The 26,081-nt window shown below is 40.0% G+C and overlaps 1 protein-coding gene across 3 annotated transcripts in view; it reads left to right on the forward strand.

Annotated features, from left to right (window-relative positions):
- The window catches only part of KLHL2 (kelch like family member 2), a 138,737-nt gene that overhangs the window by 96,367 nt on the left and 16,289 nt on the right, over positions 1 to 26,081 (forward strand). For all 3 annotated transcript variants that reach the window (XM_043972572.1, XM_043972573.1, XM_043972570.1), the window contains exons 6-11: positions 1,803 to 1,912; positions 9,686 to 9,802; positions 11,867 to 12,016; positions 19,277 to 19,394; positions 24,736 to 24,933; positions 25,731 to 25,832. In XM_043972572.1, the coding sequence (XP_043828507.1) occupies positions 1,803 to 1,912; positions 9,686 to 9,802; positions 11,867 to 12,016; positions 19,277 to 19,394; positions 24,736 to 24,933; positions 25,731 to 25,832 (795 nt within the window). The remainder of the gene's footprint in view (positions 1 to 1,802; positions 1,913 to 9,685; positions 9,803 to 11,866; positions 12,017 to 19,276; positions 19,395 to 24,735; positions 24,934 to 25,730; positions 25,833 to 26,081) is intronic.

Raw genomic sequence — 26,081 nt, forward strand, 5'->3', positions numbered from 1 at the left:
TAGGACAACAGTTTAACAGTTTAGGTATTAAACATTTATTTGTACTTACTCAGCAGGGGGCCCCGATAATAATATGCTCCTAACTGTATGTAAAATACATCCAGTTTTTAACCCATGGTAAAAATTACTAAAAGGGTCGAGCCCCTAGTAATGTGTAGCATCCCTAAAATGGGTGAAAATTTCCCACCTTTAAGAACTCTAATTGTTTGTATAAAGATTGACTTATTGGGGGACAGCTAGGTTGCACAGTGGATAAAGCACTGGCCCTGGATTCAGGAGGACATGAGTTCAAATCTGGCCTCAGACACTTGATACTTACTAGCTGTGTGACCCTGGGAAAGTCACTTAAACCCTCATTGTCCTTAAAAAAAAAAAGATTGAATTATGTTCACTCAATGGCAACATGGACTTAGTGGAAAGATGGCTGGACTTAGAGCCAAGGAGTCCTGGGTTCAAATCCTGCCAAGGTACGACCCTGGACAAGTTACTTAATGTATCAGTCTTAGTTTTCTCATGTGTTAGATGGTGATAATAATACCTACCTTCCAGGGTTGTGAGGATCAAATAGAAATGAAGTGTTTTGCAATTCTTAAACATTTATGGTTGATATTACAATTCTCATCATTATTAATGCTACGTTCCTATAAGTCTGCATTGATTTCTAGTCTTTGCAATTGATGTGTCAAAAATGCTTATATAGATGAGTGTCTAAAAGCCAGCCACATAGTATTTATTATGACATGTGAAACTTTATATCAGATCTATTGAAAGGTGTTAGAGAAGAAAATCCCTATTTTCTGATCATCAGTGAATACTCTGACTTTTGAAGCACCTAAAAAAATTGTTGACATTAGCATGGACCAGCTAGAAAATATTGGTAAAGCCTTAAAACATCCCCAAATAATCTTGAAATGCTTACACAATGCACAACCCTTTAGGGTTTGCACTGTGTGCTGGTAGACCAGCATTGGGTTTTTTGGTCCTCAGAATCTGCAGTCTTTTCTCTTATGTAGAATTCTTCTAGAGTTAATGCCTTTAAACAAAGTAGAATTAAAGTGAGTGTGAGCCAGTTAGATACCATGTACTTTGATTTCTCCATTAAATGTCTCTCACCCTTTAAAGGCCTAATTTCTTAGTCCATGACACATTAAAGGTACAACCTTTCACAAGATCCAAAATAGAAGTGATTCAGAGAAGAGCCAAAGTCAATCAGTCAATAAGCATTTATTAAGCACCTACTATGTGCCAGATATTGTTCTAAGTGCTGGGGATACCAAGAAAGGTAAAAGACAGTCCCTTCCTCTAGGAGGTCACATCCAAACAATAATGTACTAGCAGACTATAGACAGGATAAATTGGGGCATAATCTCAGATAGAATACCATAGAAGTAAGAGAGATTGAGCAAGGCTTCCTGTAGAAGGTGGGCGTTTAGCTGGGACTTGAAAGAAGCCAGAGAAATGAGGAGGTGGTTCTGAGGAGAAATGCACTCCATGCATGAAAGAGAACCAGTAAAAATACCTGGCATTGGAAGATGGAATGTCAGAGCCAGTTTTCTTGCTTTTTGTATTTTAACTTTACCCCAAACCACCATCAACAAATCTCTTGAGTACAAGGTCAGTTCCCCAAACATCTTGTTGAATAATATCTTGTATAAGGGAAATGCAGTTCTTTGGTTTAGTCATTACTCATGCAGTAATGCCACACAGACCATGTGTGATCTTAAGGCATCTGAAACCTGTGATAATTAAATGTTGGTGTTAATAGGTTGCTTGGTGTTTTTTTTTTTTCAACTCCCAAACAGAACAGCATTTTTCAGATGTGGTACTTAGCGAGGAATTCCTCAATCTGGGCATAGAACAAGTATGCAGCTTAATATCCAGTGACAAGCTTACCATTTCCTCAGAAGAGAAGGTAAGTGGTTCTTGCTGAATCCCCACCCTTACCCCTCCAAGTGTACTGTTTGTGGTATTTCTTACCCATCCTGTTAATATCTGTAAATGTCTGTTCATGTCTGTCTAACATGTTCTCTATCTTATATAGATAGTGAGAGGAAAGGCTATAGGCATTTCTCTGAAACCTTAAGAAAACCAGCTGCCTCTACTGTTGACTATACCAATTATTGTGTATCTGTGAATTTCTCAGAAGGGTTGATTCCTCTGACACTCTTGTCCTCTGTCTCTTTGTCAAATGGGCTTTGAGAGTGTGCATGCATTTAACAGTTAAAAGACTATCGCTTCCCACAGCTATGTTTGTCCATGGATATCTGCCTATGAGAAGTGTGATCTTAAAAAGCATTTTTTGACTCGAAGCAGATCTTAATCACCTGGAATTGTAGAGGGGTTTCAGATATTGGCCCCTCCAAATATGCCAGCAACTTCCTCCCCAAGCCAACTCCATCCCAATACAGCTCCCCTACCTTGAGAATGGGATTGTTTATTCTAGAGAGGAAAAGGGCAGAAAGAATTCAAGACTTGGACGTTGCTAAAGGGTGTAATAGATCAATGGACCCAAAGTCAGGGAAACCCAAGTTCAAGTCCAGTCTCTGATGCTTACTAGCTATCTGATTCTGGGAGAGTCACTTACCTGCTGCCTGCTTCAATTTCCTCATGTGTGAAATGGGGAAAATAATATAATAATGAGATAATATTTGAAAAGTCCTTTGCAAAACATAAAACTTCATAAATGCTAGTTGTTGTTGATGTTTTTAATCAAGAGATCTGGTTTCAAATTTCACATTCGATGGGGGTCATAGCAAGCCTTAGCCTTGTTTTCCTCATCTGTAAAAGAGGATGATAATGCATGACATACGAACTTCATTGAGAGACTGTATGTAAAACAACTTTCCAAACCTTGGAGTGCTTTACAAATGGTATTGCATTCTATCTCTTGCCAATCTAAATTCTTGTTCTCTTCACGATTCTGCTTCCCAACCTAGCTCCCAGAGCAGTGTGCACTGTCTTCAACCACCTTCTCTAGCTGATTGAGTGATTTATCTTTTTACTTCTGTCCCTTGCTCCCACCTCGTATTCTTTCATCCTTATTCCCCTCAAGACAACCCCATTGATGTCTCAGTTCAGCCCTGCTCACCCTTTCCACCATGCCCCCTGGAATTCCTATTCCATGGTGAACAAACTCCTTTTCATCCTGTATCTTCTTTCTTTTTACTCTCTCAGTAATCTCATCAGCTCCCTTGGGTTTAATTATCAGCTCTTGAGCTTCATATCCAGGCCCTTTCTCTCCCCTGGGCTTCAGTCCCACATCACAAATTGCCCATTGGGTGTTTCAAACTGGAGACGTCTTTAATTCCACATGTAAAAAATGGAACTCGTTATCTTTCCCCCTCCCCCGCCCCTCATCCATACATCTCTGTTTCTGTCAAAGGTACCACCATCCTTCTGGTTTCTGTAGTTCACAACCATGGCTTTATCCTGGACCCTTCATTCTCCCATACCCCACATATCTTCATATACCATATCTTGCAGTTTCCACCTTCACAGCATCTCTTGAATCTGATCCCTTCTCTCTACTTAACAAAACTCCCACCTTAGTTTATGCTCTCATCATGTCTCAAGGGGTCAGCTAGGTGGTGGATAGAGCACTGGCCCTGGAGTCAGGAAGAGGTGAGTTCAAATTTTTCCTCAGACACTTGACCCTTACTAGCTGTGTGACCCTGGGCAAGTCACTCAACCCCAATTGCTTCAGACATCTGGGGCCATCTCCAGGCATCCTGATGTATATCTTGCCACTGGATCCAGGTGGCTCTGGAGGAGAGAGTGAGGCTGGTGACTTTGCACAGCTCTTCCTCACTTAAATCCAATTCACTGCAAGTCATGACACCTATCGTGTTCCTCTTTGAGAATGAAGGACAAACAAGAACAACATCATTATGCCTCACCTAGATTATGGTAAAAACCTTATAATTGGTTGCCTTGCCTTAGTTTCTCTCTACTCATGTCTATCCAATACAACCTCTGCCAAAGTGATTTACCTTCAGTGAAGACAGAACCATGTAACTGACTCCCTTTTCTGCCCAACTTAAATGCCTCCTTTTCTGTCTAGTATCGAATAGAATCATTGAAAACCATTCACAGTTGGTCTCCACTTTTCTTTCCAGCTTCATTGCTCATTACTACCCACTCCTGTGCTCTACAATCCAGCCAAATTTGCCTCCTCTGTTCCTCACCAGTGCCACCCCATCTCTCCTGTCCTAGTCTTTGCCCTGGCTGTCCCACATAACTGGAGTACCCTCTCTATTTCCCTCTGCCTCCTAGTGTCTCACACTATAATATGAAACTCTGCACCATCTTCTATACAAAGCTTTTGATTGCTGGTTCCCTCCCTCCCAAAACTACCTTGTGTTTAACTTTGGGATTCTTATTTGTATTTATTCTATTTTCATTTATGCTGTATATATTTTATATGCATTTGTTTCTATGTTTCTATGTACTTGTTATCTCCCCTCACCCTTAGAACATAAGGTCTTTGTGGGTAAGGATGATTTCTTTCTTGGTGTTTCTATCCCTAGTGTGTGGCTCATAGCAGTCAAGTAAGAGATATTTGTTGATTGATTGATTGATTGATTCCCTGTATTGTGGTCAGTCATTTTCAGTCACACCGTTGTAAATGGATTAAATACAATCGAAGCCTCTCCCTTTCCTCTTGATTAGTTTTAGTGGAGTGTGAAGCTCATGAGAAAAAACTATGAGAAAGCACTGATCTAAAAGAAATAAAACCTTCGCTCATTTATTGTATGAGCATGTATCAAATACTCATAATATCAAACTCTGCAGTGTTAACTGAGGTGTTTGGGCTTGAGGGCCTCTGAGGACTCTTCCAAGTCTGGAATTCCACGATCTTCATGGAAGTAAGAGCAAAAGCCATGGGAGCAGAGGAGATGATTGAGGAAGAGAGCAAGGTTAAAAGGGGTGGGGGCATGAGGAGAAAGAAGAGCTACTAAAGGAGATAGGAAAAGTCAGCATGGTTTTATTTTGCTTTTTTAAAATATTATGAGTGTCTTGACCACCAGATGTATGGGAGGAGAACAGACTTTTTCAAAAATTATTTTTTTTACCCTTTTGAGGCGGGGCAGGGTAGTGAGGGTTAAGTGACTTGCCCAGGATCACAGAGCTAGTAAGTGTCAAGTGTCTGACCCTGGATTTGAACTCAGATCCTCCTGAATCCAGGGCTGGTGCTTTATCCACTGTGCCACCTAGCTGCCCCCCCAGACTTTTTATTTAAACATATCATAGGTCAGACCATGGATTGGAAGGCATCTGGGCTAGAAGTCATCTAGTCCAACACCCACGTTTTACAAATATGGAAACCAAAACTTAGTTGTCCAGGTGACTTGCCCAAAGTTGTAGCTGGGGCACCCAGCCAGCATTCAAAATGAGATCATAGATTAAGAGAAAGGACCTTTGGGGCCACAGAGTCCAACCCCTCTTTTTGTAGATAAGGAAACTGAGTCACAGAGAGGGTAAGTGATTTGTGCAGGGTCACGCACTGTCTGAAGTGGAGGTAGGATTTGAACCCAGGTTTTCCCGACTAGAAATCCCGTGTTCTTTGCACAGTACCATGCTGTCTTCCTAGATGCTAAGTCACCGTGGGAAGAGGAGTGAGAATGCTTTCTGGGCAGTAGCTAATAAGGTACAAGGGAGTCAATAATGGTATGGGCATCATTCTTGAATTTGCAAAGAATCTTCGGTTCTTGCTTCTCTTTTTCCCAGGAAAAAGTACATGGTTTGTTTTCTCTGTTCAAGTTGATTGTACATCCAAGTTTCTTTGGGTGGGAATTAGACCTTTTAAGCACCAAATCACTTCAAATAATATTAACATTTATGAAGTGTTCTTATGTACAAAAAATTGTGTTAAGTGTAGGGGGAAATTCAAAATTTAACTAAGGTATAGATGACTCTCTTCCCTCAGAGAGCTTCCTACAAGTATCATATAGGTTGTTTATAATATTTTCCAGAACAGTGAGGTGTTAAAGTGGATGGAGGGTTGGATCTCAAGTTAGGACAACCCGAGATCAAATCTTGTCTCAGATAAAGGTGTGTGACACTAGGCAAGTCATTTAACATCAATACGTGGTTCTGTATGTAGTCGATAGAGCGCTACTCTTGGAGTCAGGAAGACCTGGGTTCAAATCCTGCCTCAGACACTCAGTAGCTTTGTGACCCTGGATAAATCACTTAACCTCTTTCTGCCTCAGTTTCCTGATCTATAAAATGAATGAACTGGACTCGATGGCTTCTAAGATCATGCCCAGCTCTGTCTAGTATCCAACAACAAAGCCACCTAATGTTCCTCACTGATGCCACTCCCATATCCTATCTTTGCTTTTGCTCTGCTGGCTCTCACGCCTAGAATGGATTCTTCCTTACTTCCACTGCACAGAGCCCTTATCTTCCTTTATGATACATTTCAGGCACCATCTTCTACATGAAGACTTTCCTGATCCTTCCAATTGTTAGTGCCTTCCCTCCCAAACTACCTTGTGTGTGGATGGATATGTGTATATGCGTATACACACAGTTATCTGTCTGTCTCTCTATCCATCCATCCACCTCTCCATCTATACACTTACCTACATACCTGTCCATACATCCATCTTATCCATTCATCTGCCTGCCTATTCACCCACCCACCTAACTGCCTGCCAGTCTTTTTGTCTGTCTGCCTATCTATCTATCTATCTATCTATCTATCTATCTATCTATCTATCTATCTACTATCTATCTATCTATCTATCTATCTATCTATCTATCTATCTATCTATCTATATCTATCTATCTATCTATCTTCTATCATCTATCTATCTATCAATCTTCTATCTATCTTCTATCAATCTTCTATCTTCTATCATCTATCTTCTATCAATCTTCTATCTTCTATCATCTATCTATCTATCTATCTATCATCTATCAATCTTCTATCATCTATCTATCTATCTATCTATCATCTATCATCTATCAATCTTCTATCTTCTATCATCTATCTATCTATCATCTATCAATCTTCTGTCTTCTATCTTCTATCATCTATCTATCTATCTATCTATTGTGGTAAAAAGTTTTAACAGTCGGTTAGATAATGGAGAGACGCCAGTTTTGGGGGGTTTTTTAGGACCACCCTTTTGGGGAGGAGACCAATAGCATTGCCTGCTGAGCACTCGACTTCTGACTTCCGGGGTGCGAGCTTAAAAGGCAAGGAGAGAACGGAAGTGGGGGCTTTTTCCTGCTCCGCTGGTCTCCTGGCTGCGATGCACAGACAGACGCGGACTGGAGTTTGACTCGGCCCGGCTCTCGGTTAACAGCACGCGCTTGACTCGGTCTCTCTCCCCAAAAGTGGCCTTGGGTTTTGGTGAGTTTTATACAGAATATAGACTAAGCCTAGACTTAAGACAATTTGTATTGTATTTCTACTTTCCTATCCTTCTAATCAACATCACCTTGTGACTACCATACAATGAAGGCTCTATCTAGAAAACCAGAAGCTTCTTCCATTTACTAGTCTGGGAGATAAATTAAGGGAAAGGTTAAGTAGGGGAGATTTATGATCTAATATCCAATTTTAATCTCACACTATCTATCTATCTTCTATCTATCTACCTACCTACATACATACATACATACATACATGTCTATACATTCATCTTATCCATTCACCTGCCTACCTACCCACCCACCCACCTGCCTACCTGTCCATCTATCTGTACCTAACCATGCATCTATCCACCCACCTACCCACCTACCTACCTATACGTACATACTTATCCATTCATCCATACAGCTGCCTACTTATCCATCTCTCTCTCTGTCCATCTATCTCCCCCTCTCTGCTTCTCTCTCTCTCCTTCCTTCCCTCCTTCCTTCTCCCTCTCTTTCTCTTTCCACTTGTCTCCTTCATTAGAATGTAAGTGGAATTTGTGATTCTTCCATTCTTTGTACTTGTATCCCCACTGCCTAACACAGGGCCTTGCACATAGTTGGCAAGTAATAAATACTTATTGATTGATTGACTGATTGATTAATGGAGATAGGGACTGAACCTGTGATTTCACTGGCATAAGAAACCCTTAGGGAAGGAAGGCTGGCATCTTCTTTGTGACTTATAGTCTTAAACCGTTGCCTATAACAGTGTGAGAGTAAGAGACTTGCCCAGGGTCACACAGTCAGTATGAGCAGGACATGTGGGGCTTGAACCTAGTTCTTCCTGGCTCTGAACCCAGCTCTCTAGCTACATTGCCTCTGCTTAATACTGGTGAAAATAAAGAGTTAATCTTGTTCTGCAGGATAATTCGAATCCCCAGCAAAATATGATGCTTTATGTTACTAGATGTGTGATCCTGAGTAAGTCACTTAACTAAAGTGTGGGCATTGGCCTTGATGGTCCCCACAGTCCTTTGCAGTTTGGTATCAATAAGCCTGTGATCCTGACCTATACTCTCCTCCATATGGTTTTTATTGGTTTTTTGGGTTTGTTTTTTTTTGCAGGGCAATGGGGGTTAAGTGACTTGCCCAGGGTCACACAGCTAGTAAGTGTCAAGTGTCTGGGGCCAGATTTGAACTCAGGTACTCCTGAATCCAGGGCTGGTGCTCTATCTACTGCACCACCTAACCGCCCCCACTCTTCTCCAGTTTATAGAAATGCTGGTGTGGCAGGCAGGACATTGGGGTATAGGCTTCAGGGAAAAGATGAAAGTGGGTTATTATAGAGGTTTGGAAATGCTATTTTTCCATATTGCTTTGGGATCTGATTATCCTTATATCAAAGGATGCTAAAATTTAGATTAGATAAGCAGAACCAAGTTCAGCCTGTACAAGATGATTTGAAATGAAATAAATCATACTTCAGTGAGTCATTGTTGGCACTCCCCAAGTTCAAGAAGAGTAGATCATGTTCTTGGTAAAATTCTGTCATCATTCCTAATGTGTAAAATAATGAGAGGAAATGGAGTTTTGAGGGACTCTAAAAACCTCAGTTTGTTGGGTATCATTTAATGAGTAAACTCTAGTTTCTTATGTGATGCAGTCTGGATTATTTCACTAAGGGCATTGTTGCATGGTGGACAGACAGCTGGCCCTGAAGCCAGAAAGACCTGGGTTCAAGTGATGCCTCAGAGGGACAGCTAGGTGGCGTAGTAGATAAAGCACCAGCCCTGGATTCAGGAGGACCTGAGTTCAAATCCGGCCTCAGACACTTGATACTTACTAGATGTGTGACCCTGGGCAAGTCACTTAACCCTCACTGCCCCCCCCCCCAAATGTTCAAGTGCTGCCTCAGACACATTCTGGCTTTGAGACATGGACAAGTCACTTAACCTTTAAGTATTCTAGGCAGCTCTATGAGACTATATAAGTTGTAGAGAAGGTGCCTCCCTTATCAGTCAACAATCAGTCTTCAGGTAGGAAGAGGCCAGGTTGTAAAAGACTTTAAATTCCAAAGGGATGAGTTTATTTTTGATCCTGGAGACACTAGTGAGCCATTGCAGTTCATTGAGTAGGGGTATGTCGTGGTCAGTCCTTCCCATAAGGAAAATCACTTTGGAAGAGGAAATTTTCCCATTCAGGACTTTATTAATGAAATCACAGGTCCAGTGATTTCTCACTTGTAGTAAACAGTCTAGTTGTTTTTACCCAGTAATCATGATTGGATTTTTCCTTTCACCCCATCTTCTGGAAGGTATTTGAAGCAGTGATCGCTTGGGTAAACCACGACAAAGATGTAAGGCAGGAGCTGATGGCCCGTCTGATGGAGCATGTGCGGCTACCTTTGCTTCCCCGGGAATATTTAGTTCAGGTAAGCAAGCCCAATAGCAGAACAAAAAAGCTCTTGACTCTGGGTCTCAGGCCCAAAAGGGCATCCTAGTACAAGATGCTTTATGACTGTATCCCAGAAGCTGAATAGGTGGTACCATTTTGTAGCCCCCTCCAGCCATGTGGGGCTGATCCTACTGTATCTATCATCCCATTGATCCATAGGCCCAGCTGTCTATGATGATCCAACCCCATCCTCAGCCCCTTCCTTGCTATTAACACTTCTGGTTTGGGTAGTTGTATTTCCTATGAAACGTTCACTGTGCATTACTGGTGTAGTCTTGTTTTATTTGCTTTTTAACAGGCTCCTGATTTTGGCTATGGAAATGGAACTCTTCAAAGGGATGTCTATCCCTCGAAATGAAGAAATAAATTGAGGCCAGTGTTAATTAAAATTGCCATGAAATGTAATTATTTATAACTGTTGTGTATATATAATTATATCAGTAATTTGGAGCTGAGGAAACATAATTTACTTGGAATAAAGAGGAATAAACTCAACCTTAATTACACCCTACAAAATTGAAAACTTTGTCCTTTCTTGGTTAAGCAACATACTTAAATTTTTTTTTAATTTCATTAATCAGAGTCATTGAATTAATCCATATCAATTTCAACTCCCTAGAGAAAACAGATCTGAAAATATTTTCCATGTTCTCAGACACACAGATAGGTTATCACATGCATCATGTAAGCACTAACATGATGATATGAAAAAAAATCTTTTTTATTAAGTGCTTACTTTGTGCCAGGCATTTGTGCTAAGCACAAGAGTTCAGATACAAGCAACTAAGATAATCCTTGCCCTCAGGTAGCTTCTAATTCTAATGGGTGTTGACAACATATAAAGGGAAGGTAGAAAAAGGAGAGAGTTTACATGAGCCTTCACTATTTGTAAATGATGGAGAAGTGACATGGAATCCCAATTCCAGGCAAGACAAGGCAAGCTCACCTATCAAACATCACAGGGACAAAATCCTGGGTTTCATTGGAGGGGATTTGTCAATGGCCAGAGTGTAGGCAGCCAGAAAGTGAGGAGGTAATTGCAATAGACAGGTGAGAGATGACAAGGGCTGTTGTGGTTTTAGTTTCCCATGTGAGATGCAATTTCTTTTCATCTTTTTAAGATTTGTCTGATTCTAAAATTAATTATAGCAAGCGATGCTATTACCTTTGATAGGGAAGCAGTGTTTTAAAGAATTTTTAAAGCTTTGATTCATTGTGTATGTTTCATGTGGCATTTCTGTGACCAAACCCTCACCTTCTTACCATAGTCAGGAACTTTGTTCCTCTTACTATTTGGCTTCATTTTTGTTTGTTTGTTTGTTTTGGTTTTGTGGGGGGTTTTTTTGTTTTGTGGGGCAAGGAGGGTTAAGTGACTTGCCCAGAGTCACACAGCTAGTAAATGTCAAGTGTCTGAGGCCAGATTTGAATTCAGGTCCTCCTGAATCCAGGGCCAGTGCTCTATCCACTGCACCACCTAGCTGCCCCCATTTGATTTCATTTTAATATTAATATGGAAGTGAGGCTTCCTCCAGCATTTACAGCAACATTGTCCCACTGTCCTCTTCTTCCCTTGCCTTCTTCTTCCCTTGTTATTACCTCCATTCCTACTTGTACCAGCTTGAGAGACCATTGTCAAATTGTCAGTTTTAAGTTTGGAAGTTGGTAAATGCTACAAATCGGGCTTTGATTTACTGTTTAGTCTACATTTAAGAAAATGATGAAGAAAATGTTAACAATGCAGATTGAACTTAAAAATGTGTCACGTGTACATTTTTCCCCCCTAAAGAGAGCTGGTTGTTAAACATTGATGAACATACTACTCTCTTCTTGCCTCCATATCTTTTCCCCATCAGACCCTTCAGCCCAGGAATTTTGAGACAACTTCTTAAACTTTTATTGCTTTGTTGCCTGCATTTTCAGTTGGCATTTCCTTGGGATGTGTAATCTTTTGTTGCATTTGTAGGGTCTCTGTGTCCCACCCCTCACTCTCCCATCTCTAATGGAGTGTGCTAATCTGTGTCTTTTTTTTTTTTTTTTGCAGAGAGTAGAAGAGGAAACCCTAGTGAAGAATAGCAGTGCCTGCAAAGATTACCTCATTGAAGCCATGAAGTATCATCTGCTGCCCTCTGAGCAGCGCACATTAATGAAGAGTGCCCGGACTCGGCTGCGAACACCCATGAGCCTGCCCAAAGTAAGAGCTGCCAGGCCAGGCAGTCTTCTCTTGCCCCATCACACAGTCAAGATTTCTGTGTGATAATAGCTAACATTTAAATATGGTCTACTGTATGCTGGGAACTCTGCTAAGCACCTTACAGTTATTATCTCATTTGATCCTCATAACAACCCCAGGAGTTAGGGGGTATTCTGATCCCCATTTGACAGTTGAGGAAACTGAGGCAAACGGTTTAAGTGACTTGTCCCACAGCTAGGAAGTGTTTAAATCCAGAGTTAAGCTTAGGTGCTTTATCTAATTGTTCGGTTGACCAGCAAATGTTTATTAAGTACCATGCACCGTCCTAAACACCATGCGCTGCACCACCTAGCTGTGTGGTATCTATCTAGTGAAGCTTGTGACTAGTAAGTCACACCTTCTTCTTTCCAGGGTTCCCTGGCTTGACTTGGAAATATATGCATATATAAACACATATATGTATGTATACACATATAATTATATATTTTATATTAATTAATAATATATGATATCAATGTGTAATTTAATATTAATGTATAATATATTATAATGTATAATTATATATTATATATGTGCATGTATATATTTTCTTGTGAATGATGTGGATAAAAATTCCACAGACTCAAGATTTTTCAGGTTTTGTGTTTTTCCCCTCATAAATTACCCGATATCTCTGACACCCAAATGGTAGATACATTTGGTCACTTAAGAGTTTTATTCAACCTAACCATAGAACTAAGGGGAGTTAAATAATCTAACTGTAGAATCAGGAAGAAAAGGCCCTCCTATAAATTTGATATTATATTATAATGGAAAGCTAGATTGTGGAGTTATTTCACAGCAGATGGGTTCCTAACTTCGGGGTTGTGATGGACCCTTTTGGCAGTCTGATTAAGCTTATGAGGGACCCCTTCTCAGAATTCTGTTTTTAAATGCACAAAATAAAATCCAGAGGATACCAATTATATTGAAATGCAGTTATCATAAAATATTTTAAAAATACAAATTCACAGATGTCAAGGTTGAAAACCCTTATTTCATACCAGAACTAGGGAAGGTTATTTGGTTCCTCCCTTACACGTGAAAAATTGTTCCCAATGACTCCATATGAAATGTCTGAACACCTACAAATGTCAGATGGACCCATTTTTTTTTAAAAGTTTTATTTTTCAAAATTATTGGGACAGATTTACGCTCTTTTAAAATCCATTCATCCACCTTTCACCTCCCCCCCCCCCAACCTTTCCTGATTCTTAGGCACTTCAGAAATTTAATACCAATTCACATTGGATTTGAATCCCTGCTCCACAGCTTTGCTCTCTGTGACCTTGGGCAAATCTCTCCTCTTTCTCCAGGACTCAGCTTCCCCATTTGTAAATTGAAGGGGTTGAAGTAGATGAGCTCCAAAGGTCCTTTCAGCTTTAAATCTATAATTTAAATCTATAATCCTCGTTCATTTCCTCCTTAACAAAACTGTTCCTATTTTCCTCATAAGCAAACCCCCTTTCAGTTTTATTTTTCCGTGTAGGATTCTTCTTACCCCATTTGAATCTTTCTGATCCCTAAGACCCTGCCCTTTGGAGCATATCTTGGAGATGACCTCAGTATTATGTGTAGAGGATAAACTCTTAACCGCTGCCCCCTTTTATGACCTTTTTTGCATGTGTGCCTATGTAGCATTAAGAAATATGAGTTAATTCTTTTTGGCCATTATTCAGTGTTTTGGGATAGTTTCTCTCCAATGTATTCATTTTCCTTCTTTCCAAATTGAATTTTACAAGGGTGGTTTTACCCATATTTTTAGTTGGTAAGAGTCTATATTGATATTATTTTTCGATCTTCCCTAATGTTAACAACACCTCTAAACTTAGAATCATCCAATGATTTTGCCAATATGCTGTTATTCATCTTTCTAGAGAGTTAATACAAATTTTAAATTAGAAATGGACTTCAATACCACCCCTGATTAATTCTTTTATAAATTTCAGTTCACCAAATTTGGATAAAATTTCAGTGCGTGTGAGGATGTCTCTAAACCAGAGAGATGTCACTGGTTGATTTGACTTAAGGGTTTTGGTATCACATGCAGTTGTATCGGGCATGCTTAAAAAATACCCTTGCTTTCTGTTATTGTTGGCAGGATTTTCCCCTCTTTGAAATATTCATTTTCAATTTTAATAAATAGCAAGGGGCATAAAAATAATTATAAAGTTAAAAAAAACATAAAAAGGGATGTATTGGATCTCATACCAGTTTGGAAGCCAAGAAGGTCTGCATTCAAATTCTACCTCAATTTCACATGTGATCTTTCAGTGCCCCAGGTAACTGAGACTCAAGTTACAGATGAATTCCCAACACTAATGTAATTATACATCTGGACCACCAAAAAAGTAGCATTCTTAGAACAAGGTAGTTTCAAGGCATTCACTTCCTTCTCTGTTTTTAAAAATAAGTGTTTGCCTTTTTCAAATTTTCTGATCTCTCCTCAGTTCTCCAAGATTTTACAAAATTATTCTGAGTGGGCTCAGTAAGTACATTTGCTAGTCCCCTTAATATCTTAGTATGCATGCCATCTGAGTCTGCTAATTTTATAAATGTTCACCTTTTCCAAATATTCCCTTACCTGCTTTTTTTTAGTAGCTAACCTTTCAAGTGTTCATTGCATATTTTTTTAAAAAATTCTTGCAAAAACCAAATTTTTTAAAAATTCCATTTCTTGGCCAATTTAAATTTAGCCTTTGTTTCATACCCTCCTCCCTACCTACCTCTTTAATTAGGTTTGTTTTATCACTAGCATTTTTCATTCTCTATTTGCAGAAGACCCTCCTTGACCCCTTTACTGACATGTAATTCATTGTTACTGATTGTAGTTTTAATCTAAATTCTGTATTGTTCCATTCACCTTTCATTTCTAGCATATCTTTATCACTTCCCAGAGTTTTTTGAATAGTATTTGGAAAAGATTTGTCAGACAATCTGCGCTTGCTTCCTCTCTCATTCTTTCTTTCCCCTCCCCTCTTCCCCAGCATCTTTCTCCTCCCTTCCCCTCTTCTATTTTCCCCTTCTCTCCTCTCCCTCTCTCTTCCCTTTTCCCTCTTCCTCTCCCCTCCACTTCTCCTCCTCCTCCTCCTCCTCCTCCTCCTCCTCCTCCTCCTCCTCCTCCTCCTCCTCCTCCTCCTCCTCCTCCTCCTCCTCCTCCTCCTCCTCCTTCTTCTTCTTCTTCTTCTTCTTCTTCTTCTTCTTCTTCTTCTTCTTCTTCTTCTTCTTCTTCTTCTTCTTCTTCTTCTTCTTCTTCTTCTTCTTCTTCTTCTTCTTCTTCTTCTCTCTCTCTCTCTCTCTCTCTCTCTCTCTCTCTCTCTCTCTCTCTCTCTCTCTCTCTCTCTGCTTATCTCTCTTCAAATAGCCTTTGTCATTTAGTCTGTTTGAATCCTATTCCTGAGTTGCTCAGGGTATACATAATCTTTAATTGTTCAGCCAGGGTCCACTGGGCTGACAGATCTCTTAATTCCTTCATTCTTATCTTCAAGAACTCCGAGTGGAATATTCTTATAGCCCGCCGTAATGAGCCATGGAGGCTTTCTCTATGTCAGGTACTGTTTGTTCTCCTGTTAGGGGATTCCCCGCTCTCAGTCTCCATTCCTGATCTGATATTTCTGTAAGCAAAGATATCTGCTTGGAGTTTCCTGCTTTTGGACACAGTTTTTCCCCATCTGTTCTTCAGGAACGTGCTCCATGTTCAGTTCTGTTATATCCATGCGTGTGTGTATCAGCCTGTCTTGAGAATGTGGCCTCCATAAGGAGCCCAGTTTATCATCTTGAGGGCAGTCTTAAATATAAGCAGAACCTTTAAGAACAAAAAATCTGCCTGCATTTCCCACATTTAGTGATGATAATGATGGTAATGAGGCAGTGCTCAAGAGCAAAAATTCTCCTTGTGAAATAATGATAGTTCAGGGTTCTTCTTCTTCTTCTTCTTCTTCTTCTTCTTCTTCTTCTTCTTCTTCTTCTTTTTTTTTTAGTTAGGCAATTGGGGTTAAGTGACTTGCCCAGGGTCACACAGCTAGTAAGTGTTAAGTGTCTGAGGTCATATTTGAACTCAGGTCCTCCTGACTCCAGGGCCGGTGCTCCATCCACTGCGCCACCTAGCTGCCCCTCAGGGTTCTTCTTAAAGGTAATTCTATCTTGCCCTCTGTACCCATACCCTTCTAACATTTTAAAAGCTGGATTATTATTATTATTACTGGTTTTCATAGCTGTTTGGTGGTTTGCTTTTGTTTTATTTTGGTACTCAGCACTGGGCCCACCACGTTAATTTGAATTTTTTTTTCTTTTTTTTGGGTGAGGCAATTGGGGTTAAGTGACTTGCCCAGGGTCACATAGCTAATAAGTGTCAAGTATCTGAGGCCATATTTGAACTGAATCTTCTTGAATCCAGGGCCAGTGTTCTATACATTGTGACACCTAGCTGCCCCTTACCATGTTAATTTGAATGAGTACTTTTGCTTATCTCAAACCTTAGTTTTTGGTTTTTCGAGTTTTAGATTTTTTCAAATCCTCAGTAACCCTGAGGGTTGTTTTAGGGGTTGTGATTTTTCCTTTGCTTTCAGCATCTTAATATATTCCATGCTTTTTATTGCCCTATTTTGAACGCCCTGTCTCCCTAGGACTTATAAATATTCTTACAAACAGAGACACATTTTATTGCTATATAGCTGTACATCTTTTTATCTGCTGCAGTCGCTGAAATTGTGAAAGGGAAGGAAAATGCAGTGGATAGAGCTCTGGACCTGGTGTCACAGAGCCCTGCATTCAAATCCAGCCTCAGAGACTTAGTAGCAGAGTGACCCTGAGCAAGTCACTTAAACTCTTCATTCTGTCAAGTGGGGATAATAATCGAACCTATCTCCCAGCATTGTTTTAAGGATCAAATGAAATAATGCCCATAAAATACTTGGCAAAACCTTCAAGCACTATATATACTAATTAATACTTGGTCTTCAAGAGATGAAGAAATGGAAGTTCAGGAGAGTTAAATCACTTGCAGACAGTCTAGGACAGGCATTCAAAAGGTTTAAAATCCTTACTTCGCCTTTTATCAAGTTTGTTTATTTGTGGCTTTTTGTTCCAAACACCATTCCGTTTTTACATGTCTTTTAAGTTTTCACATTTCCAGTTTCCTTCCCCCCCCCAAACCCCCCAACCATTAGTATGGTGTTCTTAAAACTGGGATCCTGTGAAATTTTGGAAGGTTAGAGCCTCAGAGTTTCTAACAACTGTTTGTTGGTGGAATTCGAATGAATTTTTAGCACAAACTCCTCACCTCATGCAATTGTCACTGCTCTCACTTCCCCCCCAAGTTCCTCCCTCTGATGTCGTTATTGTTGTATATTTTCACTCACAGATCCTCATGCTTTTAGTACCCCTCCTGCATGCATATAAATGTGTGTGTATATAAAATAGTGCTACCATTCTACTGTCCTTAGTAGATGAAAATATTGACTTTTTTCCCTCCTTTTCTCTTGCTACTCCCTATCTTGGTGAGAGGCAAAATAAATTAACGTATTAGCATCGACATTTTATGCATGTCTGGATTTATGTCCTAAAGAAAACCTATGAAACTGCAGCAAATATACATTAATATTGTAGCTGTACCTTGCTACTTAGTCTAAACTGACTCCAAAGAATATATAATACCACAATTCACAGTCGATCACACAAATAAATAGGATTCTATGATTTCAGAAAACTCATCTCTCACTTTTTTGGGGGTGGGGATACAACTTGGTCTCATTAGATTCATTTGCTCTCAGTGCTAGCAGAATTGTAGGACCGAAACAGTTTTTATACTTTAGCTGTCTTTCACTTTTTTCTTCAAGGACTTAAAATATTCATACTTCAACTGCCTAGATTCTGACTTGCAGAAATAACTAATTTTCATGCATCTTATCAGAGATCTATGATAAGTGGGTCCTTTTTGTCTTAGGAAAGTTGTCTTCTACTTCTCCCTTATCTTCCCATAATCCTGAGTACAGTGGTGGGCACTTGGAACATATTGTCAGTGTTCTGACTTTCCTCTGTGTGAATGCATCCCTCAGTTTTTCTTTATTTTGTTCCTTTTGTCCTATTTTCCTGAAGCCACTTGTCATTCTCCACAATGACATAGCTGACGGTATGATTTCTCTCTCTTGGCATTCTTGTTTCTCAAGAGTCATCAGAAAATACATTTACTTCTCTGAAAAAGGAAAACTAATTTGTTTCCAAATCTGATAAGAGCTGGGTCTCCCCAAAGCCTTATTTTACTTACCCCCTTTCTTCAAGGCCTAGGCCTCTAGAAAGCCTTTCCTATCTTTCCCTGATTTCCCCATAGCATGTGTTGATTACATATTATCTTATATTGTTCTTTAATTGTCTCACAGAAGTGTATCTTGTGATTTGTAATCAGCATGAAGATAAGGACCAAGTTTTATTCCCCTCTACCCTAACCTCCCTGACTCCAGTGCCTAGAATAATACAAAGTAAATCCTGGATACCAATGAATACTTGCTTGAATAGGATTGAATACCTTTGCTGCCCTTATATAGACTCAGAGAATACACTACTGTGCCTGTAATCAACATGCTTCCTAAAAATCTCTGTCCTTTGTCTCGAGGGAACATAGAAGATCCTTCAACTTGTTGGGATTCAGTAAATTAGAAGTTCTCTTGTGAACTCCCACTTTTGCTTTACCTAGTTTATTTTTTATTTTTGTTTTTTGTTTGTTTGTTTTTTAATTTCCCTTCTCTTTCCCCTGACTTTCCTTTCCTTTACCCCACTTGACCTTTCACCTCCCTACTCCAGCCCAGACCTGTTGATTTCACATTCATTTGTTGATTTGGACTTTAGGGTACCAATCCTCTGATCCTTGGGGAACTAGAATCCACTTAGGCTACCACATGAATACTTGTCAGGGTTGACTACAAGCTGGTGTTGTTTTGGCCTCAAATCCTGCTTTTGCCAGAAGGATCAGAAACATTACAGTTTCTGAAATTCTTCACTAAATGTGCTAGACAGTAGGTTTTTAGTCCTGACATTCCTCCCCCTTCCAAGTTGATGTTTATTAAATATTGATTTAAAAGGTGTTTCCCTCATTGTCCCTCTCCCCTTCCCAGCCTCATTTCACCCTCATCATCTCAGCACTCTCTACCCCAGACCTTGGACAGGGCACGTAAAAATGTAAATAGATGATTGTGAATGGTTGTTTTTATGGTTGTCCCCTTCCAGTTGATGGTGGTGGTTGGTGGTCAAGCCCCCAAAGCTATTCGAAGTGTGGAGTGCTATGACTTCAAGGAGGAGCGATGGCATCAAGTTGCTGAGCTGCCTTCGAGGCGATGTCGAGCAGGTAGGGGTACCCTGTGCTATATCCATCTTCTCCTGTAGACAGTTGGCCAAGTCCAAAGGGCCTGGAGCTTACTGCCATCTTACAAAGGAAAGACTCTCCAATTGAAAAACTTCTATTAAAATTGCTCATTGATCAAATGGTAACTCAGGAGCCCTTTGCTATCTACAGTGGTATCTACCATAATTCTTTTTTTTTTTTTTTTGCAGGGCAATGAGGGTTAAGTGACTTGCTCAGGATCAGTGTCAAGTGTCTAAGGCTGGATTTGAACTCAGGTCCTCCTGAATCCAGGGCCAGTGCTTTATCCACTGTGCCACCTAGCTGCCCCCTACCATAATCCATTTTAACAGTTTCCTGCCCTTTTTCCCTCTGAGGCAGTCAGGGTTAAGTGATTTGACCAGGGTCACAAAGCTAGTACCCCTTTGAAGCTGGATTTGAACTTAGGTCTTCCTGACTCCAGGATCTGTATTCTATCCACTGTGCCACCTAGCTGCCTTAATAGTTTCCTGTCTTCCTTCCTTACTCCCTGATTCCATAGATCCTAAGTGCCATCTGTAGTAGTGTAAGGTATAGTATAAGGTGAGGAAGATAGTGAGGAATTGGTCAAAGGATGGAAGATGGTTGCTCTTCCTGCAGGATTTGGGAATTCATGGGGACAGGGACATTTAGCCAGATTCCAGAAGGGGTCAGTTTGACCACAGTCACATCCCTTGCTTCTTATAGCATGTGACAGCAGAGAAAGCAACAGCTTCAGGGGCTTTTAAAATTTTCCTCCCATATCTGTGAATTCCAAGCATGCACACAGAACTCTAGGAATCATGTCCTCCACACTGAAGTGAGTTTTAATATTTTTATATTGCTGGCATTTCAGCCAGTAATACATTTAGATTAGGCTCTGCTAGGGGGAAACATGATTCTGTGTGTGTGTGTGTGTGTGTGTATGTGTGTGTGTACATGTTATAATGGGCATATTATATTGCAGTCATCATTTTCAGTCTTTGGGGGACTAAATGCCCCGTGAGAAGCACAGGTATAGTGACCAGCTGGGGGTTCCTGAACAGAAAGTCTGAAGGGAAGGGAAAAGAAGGATCTCAGTCAGAAATCTTGCATTTTTAAAGCTTTTAAAAATACCTTCATGGGGTAACTAGGTGGTGTCATGGATAGAGTACCAGGCTTGGAGTCAGGAGGACCTGAGTTTAAATCCGGCCTTAGACACTTAACACTTACTAGCTGTGTGACCCTGGGCAAGTCACTTAACCTCAATTGCCTCACCAAAAAAAAAAAATCTCATAACATCATTATGAGGTAAATGGGACAGTTATTATGCCCATTTGGCAGATGAGGAAACTGAGGCACACAGCTGTTCAATAACTTGTTGAAGGTAACATAGCCAGTTAGTGGCAGAGATGAAACCAGACTCAAAGTCTTTCTTCCTCTCTTATCTTGTGCCAAACCATGCTCCATAAAATATTGGACTACATGAAAAGAAATTTGGTCTACACCAAGGGTTCTTATAATATTTTTTTTTTGTGTGGCATGGAGCCCTCTGGAAGTCTGGTGAAGCCTAGAGACACCTTCTCAGAATGATGTTTGTAAAGGTATAAACTAGAATACTAAGGATCACAAAGGAAATGAAAGATATACAAATAAAGATGTAATTGTTTTTCCCATCCAATTTGACAGACCTGCTGAAATCTATCCATGGACCCCTTGATGGTCTAGGAACCCCAAGGTTGAGTCCCTACTCTACACAAAGCTTTGCTATTGACTCATTAGATGCCTAACACTATGTCATATTGAACCCAGTTTTCTTCACTTGCCTAATGGAGAAGATTAAAAAACATCGTCTGTGTAGCCTTGGTTAAGTCACTTATCTCCTGTGGACCTCAGTTTCTTCATCTGTAAAATACAGACATGTGAGTTGGTCATTTCAAAGGTCCTTTCTAGCTCTAACATTGTCTAATTCTGCCCACATCGGCAAGATTAATGAGATGTGGGTTTTCAGCTCCTTGAGAAAGATAAGCTTTAGCATTTCATCCTAATATAAAATCGATAAAAAATAACAATTCAGTAGAATTTCATATTATCAAACAGTTGTGGGGAAGAGGGAGCCCAATAGAAGTTTATCCAACAGAACATATTCATCCTATTTACCAACAGTATATCAACTCAATAAGGGCAAAGACTGTTCCATTTTTGTCTTTGTATCCTCAGGACATAGTAGGTATTTAATACATGCTTATTGATTGATATCAACTATGCCAGTGGCACTGAGGGTCTAGGTTACTTTTTTTTTTTTTTCAGGGCAGTGAGGGTTAAGTGACTTTCCCAGGGTCACACAGCTAGTAAGTCTCAAGTGTCTGAGGCCAGATTTGAACTCAGGTCCTCCTGAATCCAGGGCCAGTGCTTTATCCACTGTGCCACCTAGCTGCCCCCTAGTTTACCTTTTTAAAAAGTTTTTCTTCATTAAGCTTAAACCCTACCCCAAATCCTGGCAAAATTTCAATATTAATTAGTTCATAAAGTTGATAGTAGTTCTTCCTGTCCCCTTCCTCTCTCTTCTTCCCTCCTAACTCCCCAAGAAATATACTGCTCACAGTAACTCAAAAAGAAATTTTGTTTAGAAAAAAGGGAAATTAATCTTTTATGTTAAGTATTAGATCACATACCATCATATTAAAAACCCCGTAATGCTATCCTTTGAGTATTCCCTGATAGTAGGAACTCAGTGTTTGTTGAAGGAAGGAAGGAAGAAAAGGAAGAAATGAGTAAGTGAAGGAATGAAATGAACCAGTGAATTTTCTGATGCTATTTAAAATTCTTAGATGAAAGCGCTTTTCACAGCAGAGTGTCCTTCCTGCCTGCTGCACATCCCTCTGCTGGTGGGGACTAATTCCACACTCTGCTCCCTGATTTAGGCTAAAGTTGAATCTTGGGCCTTATTTTCCAAGCCTTCCAGTGACTCTGTCTGGACACTCTGGATCTTACTGCAAGGGAACACACAGGCTCCCTTCATGATTGAACCAGTGGTTACATTCTTCTTACTTAAAAATTTCCCATTACTCTTAGCTGCTCAGAGAGAAAGAGTGTTTACTACTTCAGGCCATTACAACTTAATTAAAGAATTGTGAGCTCTAGATGTGTTTGCCACCCCTGTGCTTCCTCAGTTTCAGAAGCGGTAAACTCTATCACACAGATAATGCCAGTCATTAACACCTCTGTTGCTATGAAAGTAACACAGCCTGTCTCTGGCTGCACCTTTCTTACCTCTGCCTCATAGAATCCCTCTCTTCCTTCAAGATATAGATCAAGTACCACCTTCTATATCAGAATACCTTATATTTTACTACTTTGTATATATTTATGTGTATGTATGTGTTTGGGCAGCTAGGTGACACAGTGGATAGACTGCTGGGTCTAAAGTCGGAAAGACTCATCTTCCTGAGTTCAAATCTAGCCTCAGATACTTACTAGCAGTGTGACCCTGAGCAAGTCGCTTAACCTTGTTTGACTCAGTTTTTTCATCTGTAAAATGAGCTAGAAAAGGAAATAGCAAACCACTTCAGTAACTTTGCCAAGAAAACCCCAATTGGGGTATGACTGAAAAATGAACAAGAAAAATTGGGAAGCTGGGTGGTACAGTGGATAGAGCTCCAGGCCTGGAGGCAGAAAAATTCATTTTCCTGAGTTCAAATCTGGCCTCAGACACTTAACTAGTTTTACAACTTTAGGCAAGTTAACCTTACCCTGTTTGCCTCAGTTTCCTCATCTGTAAAATGAGCTGGACAAGGAAATGGCAAATCATTTCAGTATCTTTGCCAAGAAAACACCAGATGGGGTCACAAAGAGTCAGACACAATTAAAAAACAAATGAAAAAAAAAGCAAAAATATGTTTGCATTTATTACCTTTGTAGTTATGCTATATTTGTTGGCTCCCTTATTAGAATGTCAATTCCTTGGAAGTAAACATGGTTCCATTATTTTTACTCATATCCCCAGTGCCTGGGACATGGTGGGTAATTGCTAGAGCTTTCATACTCTGCTGTAGCGATCAGTTCATCTCAGCCCTGATAACCTTTAAATCAAACCAGTATCCAGTAAATGCCCACTTTTAAGGCAAACAGCTGCACTTGGCATTGCCAGGCATACAGAAGATGAATTTTTTTTTAATTTTTTTTTTTTAGTGAGGCAATTGGGGTTAAGTGACTTGCCCAGGGTCACACAGCTAGTAAGTGTTAAGTGTCTGAGGCCGGATTTGAACTCAGGTACTCCTGACTCCAGGGCCGGTGCTCTATCCACTGCGCCACCTAGCTGCCCCCAGAAGATGAATTTTAAGTTCCTTGAGGGTAGGAGTCACATCTTGTTCATCCTTTCTCCTTCCTAGTGTCTAGTGCATGATATCACATTTTTGGAAATGATATTTATGGAATAACTGAGGGAATGATATCTTAAGTCTTAGTCCACTAGGGGTGTGGAATCTATTTGGCAAAGAAGATACAAATATCTATAAAGCTAAATAACAATAAAAATTCAAATAATTACTTAAGACAGTACAAAAAGCATCACAACACATGATTAATTGCAAATAAATTGTGCTAGCAACAATTCTATAATGAGAGGTTACTTTACCCTAGAATGGTCAATGAAGGCTTTATGGATAGGTTTAGATTGTAAGTTCCTGGAGGGCAGGTACTGTCTTATTAATTGTATCCCCAGTGCTTAGCACTCACATAGTACACACTTAATAACATTTATTGTACAGTAAATAAACTCTTTGGGTAGAGCTGAAGATTCTTTTTGGTAGGAATGCTTTTGAACAAGAGAATGACAGGCTCAAAGTGGCATTTTAGGAAAATCAATGTAGCGGCACTGTGTGGTATAGTCGTGCCCTCTCTAAGCAAATGCTCTGATTGTTCCAGAGCTTCTACCCATAATGCATGAAGGCATATTATACAAATTTAATAAAAATCATTATAAAACAGACAAGAGGTTCAAAATAGGAAACATGAAGAAGGGGTAATTCAGGTTCAAATAAGTGGAAAAACAAAGAGCAGCAATAGATAATTTAACTTTCTACCCGTTCTTGAAAAAGCCACAGCAATCAAATGGTGCCTGAAATCCATGCCACAATATTTTGTATCTTGTATTAAACACAGAAAAGAATAAAAGCTCAATAATTATCCAGGCATGCAGGTGAGTAGTAATTCTCCAGACATGTTCAGCCAGGTGTCTCATTGGGTGTCACGTACAAACCGGGAGCGTTGGATGGGTCATAAAGCAATCTCCATTTAGTGGTGGTACATCACGCATGAAGTAGTTCTCGTGGATGTGTTCTCGTCACAGGTATGGTCTACATGTCTGGCCTTGTTTTTGCTGTGGGCGGTTTCAATGGCTCGTTAAGAGTTCGAACTGTCGATTCCTACGACCCAGTTAAAGATCAGTGGACCAGTGTGGCTAACATGAGAGACCGGAGGAGCACTCTGGGAGCTGCTGTATTAAACGGCTTGTTGTACGCAGTCGGGGGATTTGATGGAAGTACAGGTAAACTTTTGTCCTGCTCTTTTCTCCTTTGCTGTGGCTGTCCACATGGTCAAGACAGATGAATGAGTAATGTCAAACTAAACACTTCAATTTAGTTTTAGAAAATTGCATTTTTTTTAATTGAACTAGGATTTTCCCAGATAATCTTATAAGAGTATTGATATATACCAGGAAAATAAAATGTTTTTGGCCTAGACCTGTGATTATCTCAATGGAGGAAGATTGGCAACTGGTGTGTAACAGTCTTAGAAAACTGTTAGGAGGTCACTGAAAGCTTAAATGGCCCAGCTCTTATTGTACATGGAAGAATTTAACCCAGGTCTCCTGATTTTCAAAGCCTGCCCTTTACCCTCAGTACCCTATCTATTTGCCTATTTAGATCTGGGCCTCTGATTACATTGATGTAAGAAAAACCCAATGGGAAAACTCCCTTAACTCATGCAGATATTTACCTACTCTGTAGTCTTAATCCTAGAAAGCTTCCTGGGGCCCTTAGAGACCAAGTGACCCATTTAGGGGCACATAGCCAGTAGTATCAGAGATGGGAACATGGGAATTTCCTGACTCTAGTCACAACACCTTTTTGAAATAGGTTACATCGTCTGTTATTTTCTTTCTCTTCATATTATCCTAATTAGCACGGCCAATTTAAATGACCCTGAAAATGATTCATATTTATTAAAAAGTTCATATATTTTAAATTTTAGAAGAAGCAATAAAGCCCAAATAGTCTGCGGGTGATGGTGTTTACCTTTAGAAATTTAGAAAGAATAATGATTCATTGGGGCTTGTTACAGGTTTGTCATCTGTAGAAGCATATAACATGAAAGCCAATGAATGGTTTCACGTGGCACCAATGAATACAAGGAGGAGCAGTGTCGGCGTAGGGGTTGTTGGAGGTACGTACTGGTCATTCTTCCATTTGAGCTTCCACTTTCCAGTTCTGAACACGTGGCTTCCTGAATCTTAGAAGTGGGGGGCAATGGGATCTTCTTCCAAAATCTGGGATTTAGAATTCGAATCATATAATCTGGGGTAGCTAGCGGGTATAGTGGATAAAGCACTGGCCCTGGATTCAGGAGGACCTGAGTTCAAATCCAGCCTCAGCCATTTGACACTTACTAGCTGTGTGACCCTGGGCAAGTCAC

Source organism: Dromiciops gliroides, chromosome 6, assembly GCF_019393635.1.
Source record: "Dromiciops gliroides isolate mDroGli1 chromosome 6, mDroGli1.pri, whole genome shotgun sequence".
In the NCBI taxonomy this organism is placed as follows: Eukaryota; Metazoa; Chordata; class Mammalia; order Microbiotheria; family Microbiotheriidae; genus Dromiciops; species Dromiciops gliroides.